The 18,369-nt window shown below is 44.3% G+C and overlaps 1 protein-coding gene across 1 annotated transcript; it reads left to right on the top strand.

Annotated features, from left to right (window-relative positions):
* The first annotated feature begins 4,619 nt into the window (after window positions 1-4,619).
* Window positions 4,620-17,543, top strand: LOC126150560 (uncharacterized). Its single transcript, XM_049915884.1, has 2 exons — window positions 4,620-4,628; window positions 15,082-17,543. The coding sequence occupies exons 1-2, from the start codon at window positions 4,620-4,622 to the stop codon at window positions 17,182-17,184; spliced, it is 2,112 nt and encodes a 703-aa protein (XP_049771841.1). The 3' UTR covers window positions 17,185-17,543.
* The last annotated feature ends 826 nt before the right edge of the window (window positions 17,544-18,369 follow it).

The raw sequence follows: 18,369 nt of genomic DNA on the forward strand, positions 1-18,369 counted from the left end.
TTATTGAACTCGCATTCGGGAGGACGACGGTTCAATCCCGCGTCCGGCCATCCTGATTTAGGTTTTCCGTGATTTCCCTAAATCGCTCCAGGCAAATGCCGGGATGGTTCCTCTGAAAGGGCACGGCCGACTTCCTTCCCAATCCTTCCCTAATCCGATGAGACCGATGACCACGCTGTCTGGTCTCCTTCCCCAAACCAACCAACCAACAACCAATGAATGCTTATTAAAAAAATTACTTTATATGACAAAGATTATTATTAGGACATTTTTAAAACATTTGCATGGGAGTTCAGATAACATTACTAGATATGCGCGAGGCTGCTTTTTACCTTATACAATAATACTCAGGCTCCGGCATCGCTGCACCGCGACCTGCCAGCCAACACGATACACCAGACCAGACCAGAGCAGACTCCAGACTAGCAACAACTTACTGCTACAGCTACACAGTTCCTACTGCAGTCAACACTGCTCTCTGGTCAGCGATTCTCTTATACTTTGTGTTGTGGACTGACAAGACAGCCAGTCCACAGTGACGGGTAACCGAAAGGCACGCGTTTACACACGCTGGCTGGCGTTAGGTCTGAAACAGGATACGTAATGAATGCTATATAGAAAAGTACGTAGCTTCTGGAATACTTAACTTTAATCCATCATTTGTATTCAGCATTCTTGATGATACAAGTGAGACTCTCTCTAGAAATGGTTAATGGCGCCTTGCTAGGTCGTAGCCATGGACTTAGCTGAAGGCTATTCTAACTGTCTCTCGGCAAATGAGAGAAAGCTTCGTCAGTGTAGTCGCTAGCAAAGTCGTCCGTACAACTGGGTGAGTGCTAGTACGTCTCTATAGACCTGCTGTGTGGTGGCGCTCGGTCTGCGATCACTGACAGTGGCGACACGTGGGTCCGACATGTACTAATGGACCGCGACCGATTTAAAGCTACCACCTAGCAAGTGTGGTGTCTGGCGGTGACACCACACTTTGCATATCGCAGGCAGCGCATGAGCAATACATCGAAATTACATCTGCTCGGACCTCTTACATAAAATTACATCTGCATTACATCTGCTCGGACCTCTTACATAAAAGTACATCTGCTCGGACCTCTTACATGGGGTCTGTTCAAATTTTGCGACAGTCGCGTAAGAGTGGCGCAAGTAGCGCGACTGTAAGGATGCAGTACAGATTTGCCTTAAATACACGCTTTAGTTACTTTAGAGGTTGGTGGTGGTGAGTTGACGTTAGTCAATAACGCCTTTAAGGTGACAAAGACGCCATTATCAACAATTCACTGAGTTTGAACGAGGTCGTGTAATGGGGCTGTGAGAAGCTGTGGGTTCCTTCTACGATATCGCAGGATAGGCTTAGCAGGAACGTAGGCACTGTGCAAGACTGCTTGCTTAAGCCGTCGGCACACGGACCGTGCTGTCGAACGCCAGCGTTGAGCGTGCCGACTTCAACGCGGTGCTGAACGCTCAGGAACGATGCGACTTGTGCATACGGTACGTGGGCCCCAACGTGCTATACGCGATCACAACGCACTCCAGCGGCAGTTGCGGTATGTTTCTAGCTCGTAAATCACACTGTTTACTTAAACGGGTGCGCGTAAAACTCCCGCATTAACTCTATCAAAACGCACATTTCCTCCATTACCCATAGGCCAGTCGCGCTGTTCTATATGTAATATACACAAATAAAAACTTCAATATCCATGTAAATGTTTTAAGACGAAAAGGAAAGTACGATGTCTAATAAGTAAGAACACAGACTTATAAAATTTCTATTACAAACAGTGTGATACAAATTTGCAATAGTTCTCCACATAAGATAAGCATTATTTCAGCATTCCAACATTTTAGCAAAACACTAAGGTCATTCTTACTTGATCACTGTTCGTACCCAGGAGCAGTATTTTTACAACATCTGAATTACAAGACGTAAAAGAAAAAGGAGCAAAATATCGTTATACAAGTAGCGCAAGCTGTCCTGTAGATTAAGCCAATCGAACTTACTCCTCAAAAGAAGGTGCACTTATATTTACATCACATCAAATATTATAGTATGAACTTATATTAAACTAATAGTAATGCGTCAGAACCTATTACACGAAAGGGGGTGAAAAAATTAGACACCGCGAGACGCGAACCAAAGTTATTTCTTGTAGGTAGGTAGAAGTTGGTAATGCTACTCACTACGCTACACGGACAACATAGGATCCTCCATGTGTCGTTGCATTGAAATGGCACACTCTTATAACGCGCAAGTTACAATAATACTTTTGCCACGAATAAGATGTTTCTCGTTACGTTTTTTGCAACGAAACACACAGTTAACAACTGGTTTTCGAGTAATTCTCAACTTGCTGGTGCTCATAAACGGCATATCTACGTATAGGCTTGAAATGAATGCCAATATGGCGCATCACAACTCTGTGCTGAAGGGAGATGGCGTGCATGTGACGTAGGTGGCGTTGTGCCATCTCATTGGTCAACGCCCAGCCGCACGCTCAGAATATCTGACCTGCTAGATATTGCCCTGCACGTTCGGGAAGACTCCCGAACGTGCTATTCCACGCTATGACGTCAGAAAGTCGGCACGCTCAACGCTCAACGTTCGGATGCGCGGTCCGTGTGCCGACGGCTTTACGGTGGTCACGGGACTCGGGACTGTACGAGTGTCGCAACAAGACGAGGCTCCGATAGGCCGTGTGGCACTACCGAGAACGAAGGCCATCTTGTTCGACATACGGCTCTTGCGCATGGTCCAGCATCCGTAGCAGCAATTTGAGCAGCGGTTGGCACCATCGTGACACAACAGCTTTTATAGAAACTCTGTTTATAATACAAATAAACCTCATGTAAACATTACGTTATGTATTATTCTGCGTTTATTGGAATGTCATTGGATTTCGTTTCACGTGGAGCAGAAGCCAAGCTGTCTCGAGTACAGTCAAATAGGCTAATGAGGATACATTTTATGCTATTGCGTTACGCGTATATCGACTCAGCGACGATATGGGGCAACAGATTTACCGACGCATTTAACGTGGACAGCACTGGCCAGGCACCTAGTCCAATTAACCTGCAGTGATGTGAACAGTTGCAGCAAAGGCGTAAAAAGAGACGAGGATAGAACAATATACCTTTGAACGTCATTTAATTTTTAAGCACGAGGAAATTATACACTCCTGGAAATGGAAAAAAGAACACATTGACACCGGTGTGTCAGACCCACCATACTTGCTCCGGACACTGCGAGAGGGCTGTACAAGCGATGATCACACGCACGGCACAGCGGACACACCAGGAACCGCGGTGTTGGCCGTCGAATGGCGCTAGCTGCGCAGCATTTGTGCACCGCCGCCGTCAGTGTCAGCCAGTTTGCCGTGGCATACGGAGCTCCATCGCAGTCTTTAACACTGGTAGCATGCCGCGACAGCGTGGACGTGAACCGTATGTGCAGCTGACGGACTTTGAGCGAGGGCGTATAGTGGGCATGCGGGAGGCCGGGTGGACGTACCGCCGAATTGCTCAACACGTGGGGCGTGAGGTCTCCACAGTACATCGATGTTGTCGCCAGTGGTCGGCGGAAGGTGCACGTGCCCGTCGACCTGGGACCGGACCGCAGCGACGCACGGATGCACGCCAAGACCGTAGGATCCTACGCAGTGCCGTAGGGGACCGCACCGCCACTTCCCGGCAAATTAGGGACACTGTTGCTCCTGGGGTATCGGCGAGGACCATTCGCAACCGTCTCCATGAAGCTGGGCTACGGTCTCGCACACCGTTAGGCCGTCTTCCGCTCACGCCCCGACATCGTGCAGCCCGCCTCCAGTGGTGTGGCGACAGGCGTGAATGGAGGGACGAATGGAAACGTGTCGTCTTCAGCGATGAGAGTCGCTTCTGCCTTGGTGCCAATGATGGTCGTATGCGTGTTTGGCGCCGTGCAGGTGAGCGCCACAATCAGGACTGCATACGACCGAGGCACACAGGGCCAACACCCGGCAACATGGTGTGGGGAGCGATCTCCTACACTGGCCGTACACCACTGGTGATCGTCGAGGGGACACTGAATAGTGCACGGTACATCCAAACCGTCATCGAACCCATCGTTCTACCATTCCTAGACCGGCAAGGGAACTTGCTGTTCCAACAGGACAATGCACGTCCGCATGTATCCCGTGCCACCCAACGTGCTCTAGAAGGTGTAAGTCAACTACCCTGGCCAGCAAGATCTCCGGATCTGTCCCCCATTGAGCATGTTTGGGACTGGATGAAGCGTCGTCTCACGCGGTCTGCACGTCCAGCACGAACGCTGGTCCAACTGAGGCGCCAGGTGGAAATGGCATGGCAAGCCGTTCCACAGGACTACATCCAGCATCTCTACGATCGTCTCCATGGGAGAATAGCAGCCTGCATTGCTGCGAAAGGTGGATATACACTGTACTAGTGCCGACATGGTGCATGCTCTGTTGCCTGTGTCTATGTGCCTGTGGTTCTGTCAGTGTGATCATGTGATGTATCTGACCCCAGGAATGCGTCAATAAAGTTTCCCCTTCCTGGGACAATGAATTCACGGTGTTCTTATTTCAATTTCCAGGAGTGTATATGGCAAAATGCAGGCGGTATGCTTCTTGAGTGACCTGACGGAAAACATAAGATGCCCTAGATCTTAGCTAACATAGTATTGTAAATAACAACAAGAGTGGTGAAAATTTGTGACTTTAACAAGTGTCTCTTTTCTGCATGCGCTATGCTTGGCGTAAAAGCGCACTGCTGATTTACCATGGAGTTAAATATTGAAGCCACTGAAGATATTGCAGTCAGTCCTCTGGTACTCTCTGAATTCCTTCCTTATCAGCCTCCGAAGAATACATTTCCGTACTGCTGCGTTGATAACGAGGCGATCAGCAACAGGATCCCAAGCCACCAAAAATTCCACATTTCCTCCTCCTCCTTTATGACGTGCTGTTCTGCGTTTCGCCATCGTTCGGCAGTGACGTGTCACAAAGCTTCGTCCATTATTTCCATTACGATTGGCAGCTTAAATGTCTTGTTGTTATTTCTAGCGACAAATACCTCAACTTGGCCCTAGAATAGTTGGATTGTGTTCAGATAACAGTCGTACGGTCACAGCTGTAAAAATGTAGTATTTGTACGGTGTGCTCGACGCCGTGAAAATAATTGTTTTTCACGTTTCTGGGACGCTTATCATTGGCGCGTGTGAGACAACATTTATCTGACAAAATAATCGGCGTATTCAAACAAAGAGTATTTGAATTTTCATTTTGCTCCAAAAAATGTCATTGTGCAATGTTCTCTTAACTTCAGAAATCTTTAACAATCTTTTATAGAATATTGACACTTAAGAATATATATTTGCTATGAAAACTAGAGTTTTGCTTGCGGTATGTAATTAGAAACTAGAATACAAGCATTTTTTTAAATGATGTTTAACTACGAGTTAATTAGCATATGTTTGAAAGTTTCATATTTAAATGATCTAGGTATTCAAACCGAAAACAAATTACAGACCTCAACGAGATTCGTATTGTTGCCCCAAAGCAAATGTGATTATCATTCAATGACGCTACCTATTATACCACGCATATGGTTCCAATATAATTACTATTTATTACGTACTGTTTCTCGAAAAACGTTACAGCTGATTTTTCTCTGCGAGCTTATGAAAAACATTAAGAACAACTTATTCCTCGCCGTTAAGGGTGATCGGTGCGCATGTTTCATTACGAAGCAGGAAGCAGTGTCATCCATTTTCACAGTACGTATTAACAACGACACAATCAGAGCACAAGTAGCGTTTAAGGGGACTGACTGTACACGATTTTTTTGAAACAAAAATTACGTAGCTGACGTATGATTAAGAATCACGTTGATGTCTGTTAATACACTACTAGCCATTAAAATTGCTACACCAGGAAGATGACGTGCTACAGACGCGAAATTTAACCGACAGGAAGAAGATGCTGTGATATGCAACTGATTAGCTTTTCAGATCATCCACACAAGGTTGGCGCAGGTGGCGACACCTACAATGTGCTGACATGAGGAAAGTTTCCACCCGATTTCTCATACACAAACAGCAGTTGACCGTCGTTGCCTGGTTGTGATGCCTCGTGTAAGGAGGAGAAATGCGTACCATCACGTTTCCGACTTTGATAAAGGTCGGATTGTAGCCTATCGCGATTGCGGTTTATCGTATCGCGACATTGCTGCCCTCGTTGGTCGAGATCGAATGACTGTTAGCAGATTATGGAATCAGTGGGTTCAGGAGGGTAATACGGAACGCCGTGCTGGATCCCAACGGCCTCGTATCACTAGCAGTCGATATGTCAGGAATCTGATCCGCATGGCTATAACGGATCGTGCAGCCACGTCTCGATCCCTGAGTCAACAGATGGGGACGTTTGCAAGACAACAACCATCTGCACGAACAGTTCGACGACTTTTGCAGCAGCATGGCCTATCAGCTCGGAGACCACGGCTGCGGTTACCCTTGACGCTGCATCACAGACAGGAGAGCCTGCGATGGTGTACTCAACGACGAAACTGGGTGCACGAATGGCAAAACGTCATTTTTTTGGATGAATCTAGGTTCTGTTTACAGCATCCGTGTTTGGTGACATCCCGGTGAACGCACATTGGAAGCGTGTATTCGTCATCGCCATACTGGCGTATCACCCGGTGTGATGGTATGGGGTGCCATTGGTTACACGTCTCGGTCACCTCTTGTTCGCATTGACGGCACTTTGAACAGTGGACGTTACATTTCAGATGTGTTACGACTCGTGGCTCTACCCTTCATTTTATCCCTGCGGAAACCTACCTTTCAGCAGGATAATGCACGACCGCATGTTGCAGGTCCTGTACGATACAGAAAATGTTCGACTGCTGTCCTGGCCAGCACATTCTCCAGATCTCTCAGCAACTGAAAACATTTGGTCAATGGTGGCCGAGCAACTGGCTCGCCACAATACGCCAGTCACTACTCTTGATGAACTGTGGTATCGCGATGAAGCTGCATGGGCAGCTGTACCTGTACACGCCATCCAAGCTCTGTTTGACTCAATGCCCAGGCGTATCAAGGCCGTTTTTACGGCCAGAGGTTGTTGTTCTGGGTACTGATTTCTCAGGATCTATGCACCCAAATTGCGTGAAAATGTAATCACATGTCAGTTCTAGTATAATATATTTGTCCAATGAATACCCGTTTATGATCTGCATTTCTTCTTGGTGTAGCAATTTTAATGGCCAGTAGGGTACATCAGAATGTCTTAAACTGTCATTTACTATGACATGGTAATAAGGGACATAAGTTGGACCTACTTCCAAAAGCAGAACAACGACAGTGTACGAGAGTTGCGGTTGCTGACCAATCATGGCGCTTGTATTTGTTTACACCGGGTTTATTCTTATGATGAACGAAGTGTACAAATCGCTTACTTCAAGGACGATTCCAAGCCAGGCGCCCTGTGGAGTGCATTGCACCGCCAACCGTCGCCATTTACGATGTCAGTGGTGTCGAGACAGGGCTCACTGGAGGGCAGGGCGGAGGTGTGTTGTGTTGTCTCATGGAAACGGGTTCTGCCTCGGTACCAGCGGTCGCCGTGTATGGGTTGTAAGGAGACCTGCTGTGGAACTGCAGTCAGACTGTGTGCATGTTGGACACATTGGACCTGCGCCTGAAGTTATTGTCTGTGGAGCGATTACGCATGATAGCATGTGCTCCCTCGTGGTAAACCCTGACTGCAAATTTCCACGTCGGTGTGGTGATTCGACCTGTTGTGCTGCCATTCATGAATAGCATTCCACAGGGCGTTTTCCAGCAGGATAACGCTCGCCCACATGCTGCTGTTATAACCCAACATGCTCTACAGAATGCCGACATGTTGTTTAGGCCTCTCGATCACCAGATCTATCGAGCACATATGGGACATCATCGGACAGCAACTCCAGCGTTTTCCACAAACAGCACTTAACGCCCTTGTATTGACCGACCAGGTGCTCAAAAAAATGGTTAAAATGGCTCTAAGCACCATGGGACCTAACATCTCAGGTCATCAGTCTCCTAGACTTAGAGCTACTTAAACCTAACTAACCTAAGGACATCATACACAATCATGCCTGAGGCAGGATTCGAACCTGTGACTGTAACAGCAGCGCGGTTCCTGACTGAAGCGCCTAGAACCGCTCGGCCACAGGGGCCGATGACAAGGTGCAACAGCCATGGAACTCCATCCCACAAACTGACTTCCGGCACCTGTACAAGACAATTCACGCACGATTGCATGCTTGCTTCCACCATTCTGGCGGATACACCAGTTATTAAATTACCAGCATATCACATTTGCAATGCCTTATCCCGCGCTTACATTAACCGCTGATCTTGCAATGTTAATCACTTAAATATGTTACTTAAAAAAATGTATTCCCGAAATTTCGTTACTCTACGTTAGTTAATTTTTGGTGTTGCGATTTTTTTTTGCGTCGTTGTATAATTAACGCAACGAAGGCTATGTCCCCTCTCGAACTCTTACATTCATTTGTGTCTTGAAATTAAAAATGTTGCAGAAAGCACGGAATCATTTAAAAATTTGTATCAACTGTAGACCCAAGTTCAAAGACAATTGCTTGCTAAGTAAGATGTAACTTCTATAGCACCTTGTATACATATGGATGATACTTGTCAACGAGAAGCACTAAACTATAGCGAGCAAATCCTGAAAAGTGTGGCCCGACGAAGACTTTCTGTTTGCATCTGAAATATGAGGAATTTCTTGCTTACACTGTTTCTGATTTTTTATTGGGAGGCTACGGAAAACTGAACCTCTAGATTAGCGCACATCTTTGGCTGGTTGGTTTGTTTTGGGGAGGGGACGAAACGGCGGGGTCATCAGGCCCATCGGATTATGGAAGGGCGGGGAAGGAAGTCGGCCGTGCCCTTTCAAAGGAACCATCCCGGCGGTTGACTGAAGAGATTTAGAGAAATCAGGATGGCCGGACCCGGGTTCGAACCGTCGCCCTCCCGAATGCGAGTCCAGTGAGCTAACCACTGCGCCACATCTATCTTTACAATAGTAAATGAAGTATTATACCCGAGCAAACAAGTTTTTCATCTAGAGATCTCTTCAGTTCCTTTCGAATGACAGCATTTTTTTAACTAATTAACCCATGAGGCATACACAGACGACACTAACAAATGCCAGTCGCTTGAAAAGGGGACAAACGCTGGCCATGGAAAGAAAACTCTACTATTACGAACATCATCTACAGTAGTCGTTAATCGCGCGTTTTTGGGATTAAAAAAATGAAATATGCTTCACTCAAAGCAACAACAGGTCATAAAATTCTCTTACATAATCATTTTTAAATCCTAGTTTGATTATTAGATTTCCGTGAAACATTAAGCCATTAAGCCTGTAAGCACATCATTTTTAAAGTTGACACGTCTAGACACATTCCATCAGAAACATTTTGTCAGTCAAATATCGATTTGCTGTGCCATTAAGGAAATTGCTGTCGCCATGTGTGAGTAAGTTTCACGCCCCCCCCCCCCCCCCCCCCCCTCGTGCCAGCTCCGCACAAGTCACACAGTCGTTTCCATCACAAAATTTGATACATTATTCGTTTTGTTTTGTACAAAAGCCTCGCGAGTTTCAAAAGAAACATTTCGAATTTTTGCCACACTAACCCCTTTGAATTTGAAAGTACACCTACTTCCACTCTTTATTACCAATCAGAAAGCTGCTGTAGGAACAAATGTGTACAACCATAAAAAAATTATTTTACTCTTCAGACAAATTAACATTCACTTTCTTCTAACTCCATGAGGAATGTTCGACTTACGTACAGCAATATTCTTTCAAATTAACTACCATTAACATGCGTTTCTGCACAAGTCAGCTTCATCAGCTTCAACTTATTCTATCTGTTCAACTGAATTTGTGAAAAAGCAAAAGAGATACAGAGAGAACACTTCCAGTTAGTTATTATTTGTGAGAAGCCAGTGGTTAAGAATCTGCTATCTAAGCCGGACCCCTAACGCACATGGATGCACTCTAGAAAGGAGCAAATGATTGGAATCTGAACGATGGAAGTAAACTTACCGGTCAAAATACACTGCCCATCAAAAAAATTATTTAATGTTTCCTTGACTTCAAAAGTCAAATCATACTAAATTTTGATTAAGAAAAACAAATAAGACAAACAAAAAATTTTAGTAGCCCTAGTATCTGTGATGAAAGTGTTTTATTTTAATGGATTAAGAGAAGACAATACAATTTAATTACATACGCCAACAACGTTGAAAGTCCATTTTCTTAGTGTCAGTTAGATTCTAAGAGTTCTAAATTGATGAAAGAATTCCTGCAGTTGAGTGAGTCTGAACAGAATCATGTGGTGGCTTTACGAGATGGTTGTCACTTGGATTGCCTTTTGTGAGCTCCGAGGCATCCCAACACACATTCCAGCAGTAATCCGCAAGTATTGTTCAATTCCAACGACCCTGATATCTTTCTTCCACTGCAGAAATGTTCAGATAGAACCTTAACGTGCTCATCACAGACATCTCCACAACTATGAGCGCGCACTAGGAGTGGGCGGAGAAAATGGATTTCAAGGCACTTGTTGCATCCGAGTTGATGGTACTTTTCCAGAAGTATTGTCACCAATTGTTTTCATCTGGTTTGTTGTCTAAAAACTCACGAATAAATCTGTCTCTTTAGTAGGTACTTAAAGGTCTGTCCTTCTCAGTTCATACTTTGACAAAAATTTTGATCAAACCAAACTTTATATGAAAGCGCGGAAGAACAATACCTTTTGTATCCACGAGGGGCTCAGCAGCGACACGTTCCTCATTAGAGTTAAGTTTGTCTCTGGGCCAGGCTGCTTCAGTATAATGCGATTTCCTGTCCCTACCGTCCTGCATGCATAAAAAGCAGCAGTATTCACTGTACTCCATTTGCATCTTAAGTGTATAGCGGTGACTTTAGATCGCCACAGAGTTTCCACTTGTGTTCAGCATATTTGCTTGAGTCAAGGACTGCCTTATTGGCATAAGTCTCCTTCAAACAAACTACCCGACCAGTAGGAGTAGAAGTAGGACGATTGCCGTTACGAATTAATACAACTGCCATACTAAGTTTGGAGGAGTCTATGAATAGCCCCCAATCAGTTCAATCATGATTCGTGGCATCTAAATCGCCCAGGCGCCAGCTTCCGAGCAACATACAGCGTAAGTCTGTAGCGCCATCTCGCCTTATTGTACCTCCATGCACAAGCATGTAAAATTGTGAAGTTTTTAAATCAGTGTCAGTTACGACTTTTTTTATTTTCTAAAAATTATAAATCTTTGGTACATGTATCATAAACAAAAAATAGATGCATTTAGTACACCATAACTTAAGTAGAACTTGTGATGTCAGAATAAATGAACATTTTAATAAAGTGTCACTACTATGCCACTACTATGTATGCTGAGTCCATGATTTATCTTGGTCCCCTACCTTCATACCAAAATAATACTGATAGTCCATTTTCATAACAAGTATCAGATTGCGTTTGCGTGACGAGAATTTATTCTGCGCTAATTACAACACAAGCAATATGAAACTCACATCAAGATTGTTCTTAACCTATAAACAGCTGGAAAAAGTTGTGTTCCGTTCTTTAACACGAGTAACAACTCCAGAAACAAAATTACACGTAAAATGTATATCGGGAAAAAACTGACATGTCGTTGTACCTCCAAAGCAAGGTTAATCTAACATTTTTATGGTTATTTTTGAAGTCAGCAGATGGAACTACACAAGAATAATTTGTTTTAGAGCAGGAAATGTTTTGAAACTTCCTGGCAGATTAAAACTGTGTGCCGGACCGAGACTCAAACTCGGGACCTTTGCCTTTCGCGGGCAAGTGCTCTACCAACTGAGCTACCCAAGCACGACTCACGCCCCATCCTCACAACTTTACTTCTGCCAGTACCTCGCCTCGTACCTTCCAAACTTTACAGAAACTCTCCTGCGAACCTTGCAGAACCTTCAGGAAATGTTTTTATTGTTGGGCAGTGATTTTAGGTACCCCTTTAAAAGAGCACACTTATAGCTCTGGAGGCTGTAGAAGGTGTAGAACTAGTAATATTACGGTGTAATGGCTCTGTTGGCAAAGGAAACTACACCAAGCTCTTTAAACATAGGAAAGGTTTCTAATCAAGAAATAGCACGAAAACCACAGGCTAGATTTCTCACTATCATACTTGATTCATTACTATGTTGAGGTCCCCATATAAACAACTTCATCAACATATATGACACAACATTGAAGACCACAGAATCACTAGGAAATTTATAGTGGTGAGCGCACCCTAACATTCTTCTCCCCTTATACTGGACTTAATACGTTCACGAGCACGTTACAGATCCATTGATGCCACAACGAATCTAAGAAGTTCCTTCTATTTCGCTGGCAGCACTACAAAAGTCTTCACATTTGTGTAAGAACTACAGTACCAACAAAAGGCGCTCAAAAAATATGATAAAATTTGATGGAAATAACATTACGGTGTTTACATCAACTTTTTCCTTTCTCTGTGTTTCGCAATCAAATTAACTACCTAATCACAACCAATAACAGGCAATAAATACAACTTTAAAATCGCTAGTAGTAAAACGAAAATAATAGCACACGAGGAAAATATACAGTCAGATCAAAAACTGTTTTGGATAGTTCAGAGAAGAAGTCTCTGATATCTCTTATTTAGGCAGTGCTACAAAGTTTTGGTTCTGACTATGATACTAAAAATGAAGTACACAAATTCCAAATTGTCTGTGGTACCATTAGCAGAACATAAGACCTAAATGAGATCATAATGAAATTTTATAAAGTGATGGCGATCCCTGTGTTTCCTTGTGGAATCGAAAGCTAGGTTACGAAAAAAAAAAAAAAAAAAGAAATTAGATCAGAATTGAATATTTTCAAGATGAATAAACAATACAAGAGTATCTTGTACATTGATTGGATGGAACACCTAATGAGAATACCAGGCCACAGAACTCTCCAAAAGATCCTGAACTGCAAGCTGGATGGGAAAAGAGCTCATGAAGACCTCGAAAAACATCGGAATGATTTTGTTTGTGGGTTCTGAGCAGGCAACCGCCCGCTGATGTCATGGAATGTATTCACTTGCGAGACATGGAACAAAGCGCTTTAAAGTAACAGAGGATTGTGAATGAAATGCATACGACACTAGTGTAATATTCTACAATACTGCAGAGTCTCTCGTATCTCTTATTTAGGCTCTGTTATAAGTGTTTAATTTGACTGTGATATTGAAAATAAAGTACACACATTCCAAGTTGTCTGTGGTCCAATTAGCAGTACATAGGACCATAAATTACAAAAAGATATGATAACGAAATTCTATGAACTGATGGCATCCAGTGTTGTGTGTGTTTCATTCATAATAGATAAAATATTTTACCAAGAACCGACTGAATAGTCAGTCAAGGAAAATAATGTACACTACTGTCCATTAAAATTTCTACACCACGAAGATGACGTGCTACAGACGCGAAATTTAACCGACAGGAAGAAGATGCTGTGATATTCGAATGAATAGCTTTTCAGAGCATTCACAAAAGGTTGACACCCGTGGCGACAACTACAGCGTGCTGACATGAGGAAAGTTTCCGACTGATTTCTCATGCCCAAACAGCAGTTGACCGGTGTTGCCTGGTGAAACATTGTTGTGATGCCTCGTGTAAGGAGCAGAAATGCGTACCATCACGTTTCCGGCTTTGATAAAGGTCGGATTGTAGCGTATCGCGACTGCGGTTTATCGTATCGCGACATTGCTGGTCGCGTTGGTCGAGATCCAGTGACTGGTTGCAGAATACGGAATCGGTGGGTTCAGGAGGGTAATACGGAACGCCGTGCTATTGGGAATAGCCTCGTATCACTAGCAGTCGAGATGACAGGCATCTTATTCGCATGGCTGTAACGGATCGCACAGCCACGTCTCGATTCCTGAGTCAACAGATGGGGACGTTTTCAAGACGACAACCATCTGCACGAACATCCTGACGACGCTTGCAGCAGCATGGACTATCAGCTCGGAGACCATGGCTGTGGTTACCCTTGACGCTGCATGACAGATAGGAGCGCCTGCGATGGTCTACTCAGCGGCAAACCTGGGTGCACGAGGGCAAAACGTCATTTTTTCGGATGAATCCAGGTTCTGTTTACAGGATCATGATGGTCCGTGTTTGGCGACATCGCGGTGAACGCACATTGGAAGCGTGTATTCGTCATCGCCATACTGGCGTATCACCCGGCGTGATGGTGTGGGGTGCCATTGGTTACATGTCTCGCTCACCTCTTGTTCTCATTGACGGCACTTTGAACAGTGGACGTTATATTTCAGATGTGTTACGACCCGTGGTTCTACCCTTCATTCGATCCCTGCTAAACCCTACATTTCAACAGGATAATGCACGACCGCATGTTGCAGATCCTGTACGGGCTTTCTGGATACAGGAAATGTTCAACTGCTACCCTGGCCAGCACATTCTCCAGATCTCTCACTAACTGAAAACGTGTGGTCAATGGTGGCCGAGGAACTGTCTCGTCACAATACGCCAGTCACTACTCTTGATGAACTGTGGTATCGTGTTGAACCTGCATGGGCAGCTGTACCTGTACACGCAATCCAAGCTGTGTTTGTTCAATGCCCAGGCGTATCAAGGCCGTTATTACGTCCAGAGGTGGTTGTTCTGGGTACTGATTTCTCAGGATCTATGCACCCAAATAGCGTGAAAATGTAATCACATGTCAGTTCTAGTATAACATATTTATCCAGTGAATACCCGTTTATCATCTGCATTTCTTCTTGGTGTAACAATTTTAATGGCCAGTATTGTATTTCCGACCTAAATAACAGTCTTTCGCTTCCAGCCCCATGAAATTTTATATAGTCCTCGTTGTTGCGGTTAAATGAATCATTTATGCGTAGAAATTGCCTTCGATTGCAGCGTTTTTCTCAATATCACGTTATGGTTTCAGGTGGCAGTGTGCGTCGTTCTGCATCCTTGGATAGCAGCGTGGAATGAGGCGGCTACCACTGGACCGCCGCCAGCAGTTCGCCACATTGTGGAGTCCGTCTTGAACAGGACACCCTTCGGCGATGGCCCGCTCCTGGTCCTCACGCGCGATGAAACGCCCACACCAAAACCTGTAGGCAGGCGCCGCCTGGCGCCGCCGCTACCAACGATTACCGTCGGGGGCCTTCGGACAGTCGCTCTCAAAGTGTTACAGCTGCCTGTGATCAACTTCCAGCCACCTGGTGACAGGACAAGTGAGCCAGAAGCGACTGTCAGAGGACTGCTCCTGATAACAGGGGATGGTCTCAGGACAAGAGAAACTCTGGAACTGCTACTGCAACAGGCGAATAATTTTGTAAAGTGGAATCCCCGATCGCTGTTTCTAGTTTTCTTCCTTACGGTCAACACGCAGTATCATAGTAAAGTGACAGATATGCTTCGAGAATTCGACAGTAGAAATATCATAAATTGCACAATCGTCGTAATACTGTTGTCTGGACAGACGCTAGCTGCAGTCAGTAGCGTAATCGTGTACACTTGGTTTCCGTATAGTTCTTCTGGGAAATGTAGGAATGCTGAAATTCAATTATCGGTGTTGGACGAATGGGATTTAGAGCGACATTTTTTCAGGAAGAATTCGAGCTTATTTCCCGAAAAGGTGCCCCGACAACTGGACCTATGTCACCTAAAGGCAGCTACATATCACGTTCCACCTTTTGTGACGATCACCAACGAAAACGTAACAGAGGACCCGGATTTAGCCGGATACGAGATATTCACAATAAAACTTGTTGCGTCAATGCTAAATGTATCTTTGAATATAACAACTGTGGCACTTGGCAGTCATAACCTGACGTATCCACTGAATACTTCCTGGACAGAAGTTGTCGAAATTGGAGAGGCAGACATAGCTTTTGGAGGAATTCACGAGACTATACTATCCCGACATAATGTCGAAATAACAGTATCCTACCTTCGAGACTCGGTGACGGTATTCGTCCCACGGGCCTCTAAACTTCCTGTATGGATGAATTCTTTTTTTATAATTCCACCACTCCTCTTGATAACCATTATTGGATTACAGTTTCTGCTTTCGGCTGCCTCCTTTCTGTGTTCAGACAAGAACGAAATTTCGTACTATCAGAAATTTAGCCACACTTCCGTGAATTTCTGCAGCGTCGTCTTCTCAGTACCGGTTAGGCAGCCCGTAACCCTTAGAACCAGAACGATTTTTGCTTCGTGGGTGCTTTTCTCACAGGTGATGAGCTACGTCAACCAGTCGACTCTCACCAGCAGAATGATGCAACCGAATTACGAGGAGCAAATATCGACCGTGGAAGAATTTTTTTCCTCAGGTCTTGCCTGCAAAACAACGAGGAATTATATAAGAGTGGCCCCCAAATACTGTGTAGAATGCTCTTCTTTCGAATCTTGTTTCAACCGTATGGTCCGTTCAGGAAAAATAGGTGTCCTCGGGCCGCGAATATATCTCACTCATATGAGTCTAGCAAAGTTCAGCAGGAAAAGAGGACTACCTTATGCTGTCCCTCTTTCGGACGATGTATTTGCATACAACGTGGTCATGATTGTCCCCACGGGCAGCCCGCTGTTACCTCTCCTGAACAACGCCATACTGCGCGTTAATGAGGCAGACCTGGTGTCGCCGCTGCTTTATCGATATTCGCGGGATGTTCTCAGAAGCCTCGAATGGGATTTTGAGGACGAAGAAGAGGTGCAGAACACCTTCATCTCCCTTCCCCCTTTCAAGTCTACATTAATAGCTCTTGCAGTTGTCCTCTGCTTTTGCACTATGGTACTGCTAGGGGAGGTGTTCTACAACAGGTGGATTGAAACGGGGTTCAGAGGCAAGTTAAACACCGATAGTTTCTGTAAATATGTGAAGGATTTTTCTGAACCGTCACTTTCGATCGAAATTTGTGCTGATGAGACATTAACGTTCAAAACATTACAACAAATACCTACAAGCTGTGGAACAAGTGGCAAAACTGACAGGAATGGCTTGGAAGGAAATGTCAAGAATCCCAAAACCAGGAGAGTCAGTTAACGCGGTTGTTGATCATTGGATGAACCCAAACTGTTCCAAAGCTAGCCGCTAAATGCCTTTCCAGTTTCCTACAGATCAGTACACTGGTAGAGAGAACGTCATGAGGCCTCATTCCACCTCAGAAGTTGGTCCATTTATTCGTTTGCAAGACTGTTCTCTGAGACATTTTATATTAGAAACCTGACGCACTTAGTGACAGGTCTTTTCTACAGGATGGTGTAAACCTAAGGAAAGTAATTTCGTATTCTGAAGTCAACGAAATCCTCATATCTTTCTTTGTTCCGCTGTTTCAAGCTAGGTAAAAATGAACTTATGCGTAATACACATGTCTCATATCACCTGCGCAAATGGTAAGTAACTAGAATATCAATCAGAATGAATAATATTGTGTCCATATTCATGACAGATCTGTATTCATTGATATCTTTGCACGAAACTAAACGGCAAACAACAACCACTGATATTTATAAAGGTCTTGTTGTAAAACAAATAATAAATACATTTATACTTTTGGATTTTAATTTTTGTCTGGTAGTGTGAATCTTTTTTTTATTGTTACCTCATTTCCCTACGAAGCGATGGACTGGCAGCGGATAAGACTACATTTCAGTCAAAGTTTACACAACTTGCAAAGATGTTTTAAAATACATAAAAACAGATATCAATAATGATAATTTTCTTAAAATGCGCGTTGGTGTACAACACTGATGAATTTTTAAAACTGAGTAGATGAAGTCGTATTACCTTTACAACATAATCAATGATCATAATATGAATGACGCTATGCTACAATGTTGATGGTGATGACGCACAAAAATGATCAAGGTCATGATGGAGGTGGGATGGTGAGTGTGACTATATGGTCCTCTGGAACCACAGGTAGCGAGTAAAAGTTATCAAGGTGGGGGAAGAGGGATGGTTCAAATGGTTCAAATGGCTCTGAGCACTATGGTACTTAACATCTGAGGTCATCAGTCCACTAGAACTTAGAACTACTTATACCTAATTAACCTATCACACACATCCATGCCCGAGGCAGGATTTTAACCTGCGACCGTAGCAGTCGCGCGGTTCCGGACTGAAGAGCCTAGAACCGCTCGGCCAGCGAGACCGGCAGGGATGGAGAAAGATGAATGGGTGGAGTGGAGTGGAACGTTGTGACTATGGCTGGAAATAGGGGTAGAT

The sequence above is a fragment of the Schistocerca cancellata genome, chromosome 2 (genome assembly GCF_023864275.1).
Source record: "Schistocerca cancellata isolate TAMUIC-IGC-003103 chromosome 2, iqSchCanc2.1, whole genome shotgun sequence".
Lineage (NCBI taxonomy): Eukaryota > Metazoa > Arthropoda > Insecta > Orthoptera > Acrididae > Schistocerca > Schistocerca cancellata.